The sequence below is a fragment of the Camarhynchus parvulus genome, chromosome 1A, assembly GCF_901933205.1.
Source record: "Camarhynchus parvulus chromosome 1A, STF_HiC, whole genome shotgun sequence".
NCBI lineage: Eukaryota > Metazoa > Chordata > Aves > Passeriformes > Thraupidae > Camarhynchus > Camarhynchus parvulus.
The window spans coordinates 64,238,175-64,249,890 of NC_044586.1; the positions used below are offsets into that span (position 1 = coordinate 64,238,175).

At 44.4% G+C, this 11,716-nt stretch overlaps 1 protein-coding gene across 3 annotated transcripts in view; it reads right to left on the reverse strand.

The window, feature by feature from the left end:
• Positions 1–10,666, reverse strand: part of CAMK1D (calcium/calmodulin dependent protein kinase ID) — a 221,187-nt gene extending 210,521 nt beyond the window's left edge. For all 3 annotated transcript variants that reach the window (XM_030959829.1, XM_030959827.1, XM_030959828.1), the window contains exon 1: positions 10,353–10,666. In XM_030959829.1, coding sequence (XP_030815689.1) covers positions 10,353–10,444 — 92 coding nt within the window. In that variant the 5' untranslated portion in view covers positions 10,445–10,666. The remainder of the gene's footprint in view (positions 1–10,352) is intronic.
• Between the last annotated feature and the right edge of the window lie 1,050 nt (positions 10,667–11,716).

Here is an 11,716-nt window from a genome sequence, read left to right on the forward strand (position 1 = left end):
CTATGCATTCATTAATGAAGCCAAAGAATGGGCTGTTTGGCAAAAAAAATGCTATTTATGGCCATATATCTCTATGTATCTATAATAATAAATAATATATAGCATTATATAGAGTATATAATACTATATATATACTATATATATAGTATATACTATATATACACTATAATATATATAGTATATATATAGTATAGCATAGTATAGTATAGTATCAATAAATATATAGTAAAAATACTATATAAATAGTATTTTTAATATGTGGGTATACATACATTTATATACTATATATATATATATATATATGTATATATATAATATTACACACACACACACACAGACACTGTATCTACTTATATGTATATAGAGGGCTCCTCCACCTTCCTCACAACCACGTGGCAGTCCAAAACTAAGATGTCACAACACCCCACAATCTCCAGGGCAAACACTGGCACTGAAGCTGCCACTCATTTTAGTGGTCACTGAATATGATGGAAGTGTACTGGTGCAGTACAAGCTGTCCTGTCCAAAAGACCCAAGTCTATGAATTTTGCCAGCTCATGAACAAGGAGGGGGATTTAAAAGTCTCTAGAGTCAATTAAGCTGCAGCTGAATCCCACTGCTCTGCTTTGCCCCTTTGCTCTCCTTTCATCTCTCCCCTCACCTGCAGAACCAGCCTGTTCTCAGCTTTAGTGCCTGTTGTGTTCCCTTCCAGCAGTAGCAAAAGGGAGCAAATTTGCTTTCTGGGCACAAATCATCTCAGCTCTTACTCAGGAATCCTTTAATCACTTTCATTGCTTTCCATTAAAAATACAAGATTCATCAGAGACACTCATTCACTGGACTTGCCTACAAAGTTCTCCAAGATTTTTTTTCTTTCAGGGTCTCTCGCTTAAGAGCATAAAATTTATGTCTATGACATAAATTACATGGCTGTGGACAGGAAAATTAGCCAGTAAAATTACTCCAGATACACCTTGACATGCCCAAGACCAGAAGTCTCCCTGCAGTACCTCTATACCCTGTGTCTATGTGATTTTGAGAACCATTTTTTTCAGCTCATTTCTTGGTACATCTCCCCTGACACCTAAATATATAGCCTCTTCCTTCCTAAAAGGCATAAGTCAAACCTGTGACAGGGGACATTTCCCTTCCTTCTAAATTATTCCTCTTTTGCTCCAGTGCCTGGGTCATTAGGCCAAAAGGAGCCACACTGTTTTTCTGCTCCATTAATGTTTTTATCTAAGCATCTTCTCATAGTGCTTCAAGCAACTTGGCTAACAAGCTGTGTGTTGTTTGCCCCCCCTCTTCTCTCCCTGGAAGAGATAAGAGGGTTTGTGTTGTTTCATGGTGCTTTTTTTACATTTGAGAGCATTTTATTTTGGGAGGGAGAGCTTGTTTGCTTTGCAATATTCAGGTTGCTATGTAATTATGCTAGAGAAGGTGTCTCAAAACACTGTGGCTTACACCCAGGGAAGGAGGTGGTGTTTTTGTGATGCTCATCATCAGCCCATGAAAAGCTTAACAGTGTCAGATTTTCCCCTCAAAAAAAAAAAAAAAAAAAAAAGTTGAACAAATTAATTACACCCCTATGGCAAAAAATCCCATTAAAGCAGAGGTGTAAGGCTGATGCTGATCCCAGAGCTTTAGATAGTCCTTAAGATAGCTCAGGCTGCAGCTACAAAATGTCCCAAAGTGAAAGACAAAGCCTTTGAATTTGTACAGGTGTTCTTCAAGAAAACAGCGTGGAGAGCACAAATGGAGTTTAATGAGCTCACAGTGTCCTGTGCCACTGGCAGCACACACCAGGCACTTTGCTGTGCCTGAAATTCCCAAAACACCACAGGCTTCATGGCTGAGCTACTTACACTGAGAGGCAGGAGAAGACAAGAGTGAGCAGTGGAAGGAAATCTCCAAGCCAACTCAAAATAACAGTGAAGGACCATCCAGGGATGCTCCAGCAACCTCTCTCAACTACGGCTGAATTTGATTAGCAACCTCTGCCTTCCCCAGAGGAGTTTTCCATGTGGCTGCAAAGCCTCCAAGTGCTCTCCTCTCCCTTCAGCTCTCTTTTGCGTTGTTTGGATTTTCTATGTAATTTCGGGTTTTTTTCACATTTTTTCATCCAACAGATTCCATGATTTCTGCCCTTGCCCATCACAGTGGGGCAGCAGGGTCACAGCTGGTGAGTTTGTATGGAAAACATGCCTGGTTGAAGCTTGGTCCTTTGAATTATTTAAGCTGGGCTGGGAAGCTGGGATCCTGCTGGGAGCAATCCTACATCACCCCAAGAGCTGCTTGGACTGTTCCAGCTCTTTATAGCTCTGGGCAGCTCTGGATTCCTCTGAGCAGCTGAAACAACACAGCAATAAAGCACCCACGCTGTTACCAACAGCCCAGAGACAGTGCTCTGCATCTCCAAGCCTTAGCTAGTAAAAATGATTTATGTGTGATGACCCTGGGTGAATCACATACAAATAAATAGATTTTGAGGACCTTGGTGCTGACACAGTGCCCACTACTAAAAGAAGCAGGAGAGTGCCCTCCATAAGGCTGGAGTTAAGATTCAGATGTAATTCCCAACTTTTGGGTGTTCAGGCTTGAAAGAATATATCTTCAAATCCTCAACTTAAATTAGTGGGAGCATTAAAAGTAAGCAAATGAGAAGAATCCTGTGGAAAAAAAATGCAAAGGAAAGGAATTGTTGGTCTTCCTTGAAGAATTGTGGCATCTCCCATCAAGCTGGGAGAGGCCACAAATTCTTTACCCTGTTGCTGCTCCTGGTCATTTGCATCATTAAAAGCACCTCCTTTTTGTTCCTCCTGGAGACTCTTAAGAAGATTGAAATTGGTTTATCTCCAATTGGGAATATAAGAAAACAAAAATTAAAATAGAAATAAATCCTCAATACAACTAAGCCAGCATGTTTTCTCTTTACTTGATTCTTCTCATTTCACTCTTGAAAAATTTATTTTAAGAGCTTATCTTATGCAGTCCAGTTGTCTTAAACTGTTGATATTTTAGCTGTGGCCCATGATATTGCTCAGGAAAAGATCAAGCAAAATCAGTGAGCTATTATTACAGAGGATCCCCAGCACTGTGCTCAGCTGTTCTACACATAGATCAGACCCAAAACAGAGCTTCCCAGTAGCTTTTTCTTAGCACATCCAGTGTTAAAAAAAAAAAGGAAGAAGAAAACAGGCTTTTTAACTCAGCCAAAAAATTCTGCTTAAGAGCATTATTTTGATTTAACCTTATACAATCTGTTTGGTGAGTAATTCTGGCATAAAACTCAATATGCAGCTTTCAACGTGGAAACATCAGTGAAAGGGCCTTCAAAAGTTTATTAACAATCTGTTATTTATAGCTTTCTTTTTCAAAAGTGATTGGCACAACATTCGTAGGAAAATTATAGGAACCGCCAAGTCAGATAATAAAAAAACATATTGGTGTTAAGATTTGATGGAAAGGTTTTAAGGAACGCTATGATTGCTAGAAATGAGACATATTCTGATTGCTAAGCCAGCTATTTGTCACTCAACAACAGCCCAATCACACACATATGTTTGCAAATTATTGTTATTGTTGTTAATTATTATTTACAGAGAAGCACTGAAATGCAAGGTGGTTTGAATTCCAATGAAAATGACAGATCGCTGCCCCGAGGAATTTTTTATCCCTCCTTTCACTCATTACCTGTTTACTAACAGCACCCACTTAGTTCCAACTTGTTTTCCTGGTATCTAAAATGACTAGAAAATTAGGTCCTATTAAGTAATCATGAATATAAACTGTGAGTCACTGGTTAAGTGAATACCATTACTGGCAATAAATCCAGAATCCTATTATAAATGCCTGTTATTGTCAAGCAGACCAAAACAATACTACTTTATTCAATATTAATTGTATCCTTGTATCCTTGGATGCTTGAAAGGATTAAGTAACCCCAACTAATATTCTGCACGTAGTCAGGAGAACTGGGTGTGAAGGACAACAAAAATAATTGAGGTCAGTAACCAAGGTGGAGAGAAAAAGAGGCAAAAAGGAAGGAAGACATACATGGAGAGATCTTTCAGCTCCTGTGTGAAAGCAGATGGAGGGTGAAGGAAGCAGACAGGCTGCTCCAGATGGCAGGAGAAGAAGGCTCTCACACCCACTGTGTTGTGGCTGTGATGGGAACAAGAGACTTTTGGTTAAAGGATTGCTGTAGGGTTCCAAAGAGTTGGGTTCTGCCCAGTCCACCACTTCTCAGCCTTCTGGGTTTTGCTTGTTGGGAGCTTTTGGGATGTCAGCTACCACTGTGGCTGCCAAAACACACCAATGTTTTTGTGCATGCTTCACCCTACACAAAGAGAAGTCATGGAATAAATATTTGTTATATTGAAGTCCTGAGGACTGAGATTAAGTGTTGGCCAAGGCAAGGATCACATTTTCCTAAGCAACAAATAGCAGGAGAAAACCCAAACTGTCTATTCCAACCCAACCCTAATATCTTACTGTCCCCTTGGCTGCACAGGCATGCAGGTGAGCTCAGACAGGACCAAGGCATACTTGAAAGAGAATATCCACAGAAAAAGAGACAAGGCAGGGAAAAAAATGAGGCAAGGCATCAAAACTAGCAGACAAACAGGCTGATAAAGGAAGCATGAGCACATACGTGAGCTGACAATACAGCAACTGTGTGTCTCCAGAGTTATGTATTCACCAGAAAGCTTTGTTGATTGAGTATTCTGAAACCTTAATTTCACATGATGAAAGAAAATTGGCCTTTAGGCTACACTGTTGCCCCAAACAAGCACTTTCCAAAATGCACCTGTGAACCAGAGCTGGAGAGCTGTCAAAAATCCCTTCCCACCAATGGCTGCCAATTTTTTTCCCAATCCTCACCAGCAGCCTTTAAATCCATTGGCCATCTTACTTTTCTTTCTTTCCCATTTCAATTCCAGCTGAGCCCTGAGACCTGTTATTTTCTCTAACTGTTCAAGGAAGACCAACAATTTACATCAAAAGATACCAACTCATTATTTTTAAGCCTTCAAGAACAAACTGGATAGAAACCTATGCCAGGAGATAGCAAATGGGATTAAAACAAAATGCATCACCTTAAAGGAGTCCTAACAGTATTTTTCTGCTTTCACTAAATAGAATACACAAACTAAAACATCTGAGTTGTTTCACACCACTAAGTTAAACATTAATATTTGGACCTCAGCTTTCACTCCTCCCACAGATTTGAGAGAGGTGCTATAAGCACCTCTTAGAAAGAATTATCCCTGACCCCACATGGGTTTGACAGAGAGATTCCCAGAGTTATGGATTGTAAGGTCAGAAATGACCATGAACTCTCTTCCTCTGTAAACAAGGACAAGAGGCACTTTCCTACTGCTTGTAGCCTGAGAGCTTTCAGAGCTCCCAGAAATTCATCCCAGAGGAGATGAGATCCACTTGCCTTCATGGTTTGCTCCAGTGGCTCATCAGCTTTGCTCCTGAAAAGCTGCACCTCAACTTCAGCCTACTGCATTTGCTCCCCTGAAGATTTTTTTGGTGAAATATTTCTTTAGTTTAAAAAAAAAAAAAGGAAAATACTGAACTGAGGAAAATATGAAACAATCTGAAAGAGCCACTGCTGCCTCACTGAGGTGCCATAAAAGAGAGGCAGCAATTGCTGGGAATGTCAGCAGAAACTTGAAAATCAGACAAACCCCTCAATCATCACAGGGGGCATCGAGCCAAGGAAAACACAAATATCAACGTCTTTCTTCATGCCTTGAGAACTTCCAAAATCAGAAGGGAAGAACTGAGTAACTTGCATGGTGCCTCAAGTGAAATGATCTGTTGTGTGAGTCCAGCATGAGTGCTTTTGGCAGCCAGCTGATGGAAAGGCAGGATCTGGTACCTCCCAGCCCTGAACTCCAGAAAGGGGTCCCTGCCAGATCTTGTCCTTGCCGCCAGCCCCTTCTCACTGCTGGGAGCCAAGGCACAGCCCCCATGAGGGTCTGAGCTCCCAAAGCCAGCCAGGAGCAGGAGGAGCTCAGGAGAGGCAGGGTGAGGCTGCAGGGAGGGGAAGGCGCCGCGGAGGACGTGAGAGGACAGACAGAGCAGACAGCACGTACAGACACACAGCAGACAGCACATACGGGTTCCTGACCAGGTGTGTGCTCGTGTGCACGTGGGTGTGGGAGAGAGAAAAGAGATCTGAGAGGAGGATGAGGAGTGACTTCATCCCACAGCATGAACCAGCACGTACTGGTGCGTGGAAGAGCCATGGAGGGTGCCAGGAGCCCATCAAATGGGATAAGAGTATGGAAGTGACAAAGATGAACCAAAAATTACCACAGAGCCCCAGAGAAGAGAGAAAAACAGAACCAACCGTATGTTTTCTCTATACTGTAATTTAGGAAACTTATTTGAAGTGTACTTGTCTTCTCACCCAGCTCTATGTGATGGCCATATCCATGCAGCTCCCTCTGTTACCCTCACTAAGCTTTAAGGAATCCACCACATCAGTTTTAAGGACAGCACTGGTATTTTCATAGCTACTAAGTTTGAGCCTTTCTAAATATTAGAACTCTGATGTCAATTAGGCTTAATTACAGATATCTTAGAAATATGGGTTGATCTAATTAGGCAGATCAAGTGATGGAACCTTCCTCTTTGACTGCTGGGTGGCATGGTGTTTCTTATTATTTCTCAGATGTCAAAATCTAAGGTTTAAAATGCCTTAGACATAATATATCTTAAATGTGGAGGGGGACAAGTGATATTTCTGTGATCACTCATCTTATCAGATACCTGCTATTGTGAAACTTCACATCTCTCAAGGGCTGGGGCAGAAATCCTCCTTTCCATATAGGCCTTCAATTCTCCTCTCAATTTGTCTTCCAGGGACAACTGAATAGAGCCACAATAGGTGAATTCGTGGAAATTCAAAGAGACAAGAGTCAGATCCTCTTCTTTCCTCAAGCACACCTGTATTGACTTGGAAGGGACTCTAAATTACATTAGTTGAGGACCTGGCCCGTTGCTACGGTTTTATTTTATCTTTGACTTATTTTGCTTATTTTTTCCTAGCTACTTTTTCATTATTTGTAATTTCATTGTCAATGGCTTAGCAGCAAACCAGTCCAGTTCCAAAAGGGGCACTCAATGAACCTGTGCACATGGAGTGTGGTGCAGTCCCACATGGAGTGGCACAGGCCAAGAATGGGTCAGGACCAGCATTCATATTGTAATATAAGGACATATAAACTATAGCAATAATCATGTATTATAAAATACACTAATACTGACTAATATTACCAAAATCTTTTGTTAACACTCTTCTTTTGAGATGGCAGCCCCAAAAAGATTGCACATGCTTTAATATCTGCATAAATACAGAACAGGGTAAATACAGGTTTGAGAACATCTGAGCCGACCACTGCATTGCTGGAATTTCTTTAGAAAAATATTATTGTCCAACAGCAGAAAGCAGAGCAAACAACACAGACCCCAGCCACCAAAGCAAACAAATCTTTGGGTGGAAAAGAGCTGCTTTCTTACATCTGGACATGACATCCAGTTCAATTTCAGCATCAGTGTGGCTAGACATGATTTACAGAGATGTGTAAATAATTTATTCCAGCTCTGGAAGGGAGAGCTGGCTACTCATTAGAGTTTCCTTGAAGCCCAAATGATGTAATGATTAACTGACTTTGGATCTTTTTAATAATTCCAGCAAATTTCAACTCTCCCGTGTTAAAGATCTGTTGAAGAGCTTTTATCCAGATGAAAGGCTCTTTTCTGAGAGCAAACCATTATTAAGGTGTACACACAGATTTAACATTCACAAATCAATGCACTTGAAATAAAATATGCTTTTAAAGTTTCTTTTTCACTTTCTTCCCTGATTTGAGGATTTAATACTTTTCTTTCTCTAGCCAATTTTACCACAGGCAGTTAAGACAGCTGCATGAAAAAGGACTATTTTTTCTGTTAAAAGTGCTTTTAGCACTTTGGCATCCTGAAATGGAATGGCAGAGAAATGCAAAATACAGTTACTACAATCCAGTGCATTTCATGTGACATGCCAAGTTTTTCACTCCATGCTAAAGAAAAATCTTTTAGCCAGTGAGATCAAGTGTTGGCTGTCCAACATAGTTCAGCTTTACAGTGCAGGAGGGATCAAAGCAGATTTTAACCCTGCTCCTAAATAATGCCAGAGGAAAACGTTTTGGTGCAAATACTTTAAAGATATTTCTACTTATATAGCTTAATTCCTATTTAAATACTTCCTTATCAGTAATTGAGAATGTTTCCCATCATTTAGGCTCCTGGACCCTGTGTATCTGCTGCTCAAATCAGTGAACCTCCCTCCACTGCCTTCAGTGGAAATGGAACAGGCACTTTAATGATTTGCACAGCAATGGCCTAAATTTTTCAGAAGCTTCACATCCTGGTAAGTCACACCAGGCCTGGTAGGAACTGCAGGTGCTGCACTGGTGGGTGGCCAAGGACAGAACCAAAACTCAGATTCAAATCTTCTAATGATCAGCCTGCCCTTGGAAGCCAAGGAATGCACAACCAGAAGGTAACCCACGTGCAGGCTGCTGAACACACAGATATTCATAATTAAATACAGCTATGGCTGAAAAGAAAACAGCTCTATTTTCTTTATGTGGGCCCAGGTTCGTAATCCAATTATTTTAATTTTCTAAAACTTTCTAGATTGACTGTTAAGTCAAGTTTGAAAACTTCACAGCTTCCACTCCCATCAGAAAGGACTCACCAAACTGTGAGGCTCACTTGATAGTTTGAGGCACTAATTGGCCAAATTTAATGAATTTAATTTGCAACAGCCATGCTAATATGCATAACTATTAACTCTGACCAGCTTTACCTTCCTTGGGACCTACACCAGCTCCCATTAACTACACAGGGATCTGATCAAGGCCACAGCATTAATTCCTCCTGAACCCCCTCAGCAGCACAAATTAACCCTTGCAGGTGGCTTCAACACCACAGCCACAGAGATCTCAGAGAGATGTGCAGTGGGAACCCCAGTGAATTGTCCTGCGGCTCCAACAAACCTCAGAGCATTCAAACTTTCCTCCCCAGCACCCTTTTGCTCAGGAAGGGCACTGCACACCTAAGGTGCCCAAGCAAGGGCACGTCTCTCCCAGCACGGAATTCTCACAGCAAAAACTCAATGAGGGTGACAAGGATCCATCACAACACTTGGCTCTTACGCTGCATTTTGCTTCTTCAGAGACCTGGACAGACATTTATGTGATTTCCTAAGCCGGTGTATTCCTGAGGGCCCTGCTATCCAGCTGACCCAGCTCCATGTTAAACCTCCAGCCTGTTTATAGGAAACCAGCGAGCCCACGAACCAGAAATACCCTGCTTGTAGGGAGCCTTCCCTTGGCAGCAGAAAGAAACTCAAATATTAATATTTAAAACGCAAAAAAAAAAAATTTAAAACTCAGATATTACAGTCAAAACTTGTTCAGCTGCGTTTTGGAAGCGGCAGGGAGCTTAGGAAAAGCACTGCTCGGGATTAAGAGCGCTTCGTTTGGAGACACGCTGGAAGTTTCAATTAGAGCGGTGGGGACACGGCTACGAGGAGCCCTGGCAATACAACCCAACTCTAATTTCAGTGTATACACACACACAGCCCGTGCGCCGGCTCCTCCAGCACTCCCGGCTCCCTACCTCTGTCATATCCTGAGTGAGAAAATGACTTTAAACAAAAATAAAACTCTTTGCTCAGCCAAAAAGGCTCCAGCCTGTACCCCGCTTCCTTGCACCATCTGTGCGTGTTTTTTCTCAGCCTTCAAAAAAAAACAAAACAAAAAAAAAACCCCAACAAACCAACTCTAACGTTTTACTAATCTTTATGCCCCGCCACTATAAATAAAACAAATAAAGCCCAGCAACATTTAAGCATCGTAGCTAAAACACATCCAATCCACTCCGATTATTTCTGCTTGTCTGTCCACGAATAGCTGCAGCCATCGGCTTTAGGGGAAGCGTGCGAGTCAGACCGCATTTATTTACAGTTGCACTATCAAGAAAAAACCTCCCCCTGTCTCCTCTTTCTATGAATATTTTAAAACACTTGGGGTGTTTCATCGCTTCTTTGGTGGGGCATGTAGGGAGGGCGAGGGGTGATGCTAGCCCAGCTCCTGCCCCACAATTAATTCTATTTTCCTCCGTGTTCCCATGTCGCTCGAATGGATGCGCGGGGCGCGGGTGCGCAAATGCCCGCGCAGAGACCCGCGCAGAGACCCGCACCCATCCGCGCAGGGACCGCGCATCCCCGCGGGAAGGGACAGCGCCCGCCACCGGCCCCGCAGCCCAATCCCGCCACCTACGTCCCCAGCGTCTCCTTGAACTCGAAGATCTTCTTGATGTCCTCCGCCTGCTTCTTCCAGGAGCCGCCGCCGTCCCCGTTCTCCCGGGCCATGGCCGCGCCGCGCAGCCCCGCGGATGCCGCGCCGCCGGCTCCGAACCCTCGGGCGGCTTTTGCTTTCTTTTCTGCCGCGGCGGCAGCGGCTGCTGCTGTTTCTTCTTCTTTTTCCTCCTCCTCCGCCTCCTTCTTCTCCTCTTCCTCCTCCTCCTCCTCACACTTCCTGCCCGCCGCCGCTTTTATTTCCTCCGCGCTCCGGCGGGCTCCGCGAGTGTCACTTTTCCTGGGCTATTTCCTCCCAACTTTCTCTTCCCTCCCTTCCCTCCCTTCCCTCCCCTCCTCCGCGCTCCCCCCGCGGAGCCGCTGCCGGGGCTGCCCCGTCTCTCCGTCCCCCTGCGCGCACCCGCGTCCCGGGGTCACTTTGCTCCCTGACTGACCCGCCCCGCCGAAAAGTCCCTCTTTTTTTTGTTGTTTGTTTGTTTGTTTTTCTTTTCTTTCTTTCTTTCTTTTTTTCTTTTTTTTTTTTTTTCTCTTTTGGAGGGAGGTCAGTGTTTCTCTTCCCCCACCCCCGTGCGGGGCCCCATGGGATGCTCAGCCTGCCGGGCGCGGTGCGGTGCGGAGCGGCTGTGCGTGGTTGTTATGGCAATGGGAGGAGGAGGAGGAGGAGGAGGAGGAAGAGGAGAAAGCGGAGGAGGAGGAGGAAGAAGGAGGAGGCAGCCCCGCCGCTGCTCTGCTGCCTGGCGCTGCCCCTCCTGACTGAATGAAGATAATTCGCATTGCACCAAAACCACGCACGTCAAACGGGAGGGGAGGGAAAGCAGCGAGAGGGAAAAAAAATAAAAAAGGAAAGCCAGGAAGGAAAAAAAAAAAAAAAAAAAGGAAAATTAAAACGGAGGCACAGCTCAAGCGGCCGCGCTGCCTGGACGGGCTCTGCGCGGGATGCGCGGGGGCGGCGGTGCCCACCTGCCCCGCACACGCACACACAGTCCCGGGATGTAAAAACCCATCCCTCAGCAAGGACCACCCTCACCCAGCACTGCCCCGAAGCCAGGGGCACCCTAAGAGGGGTCAGCAGCCCGGGGATGGGGATGGGCAGCGCCGGGTCCGGCCCTGGCACCGCTCCGGCCCCGGCGGCGCCGCCGTCCGAGCCCCGCACGGCTCCGGCCTCTGTCACACACACGGGGCTGGGATTATCGCTAAAAGCGGCTTTTTCTCAGCGACACTGAGACCTCTAGCGTCCTCACATCGGGCACGGGCTGAGCTCGGATGCGGGCTGACAGGCAGGATTCGTCAGGCATCAGAGGGAATGATAGTCTACACTAACTGAGA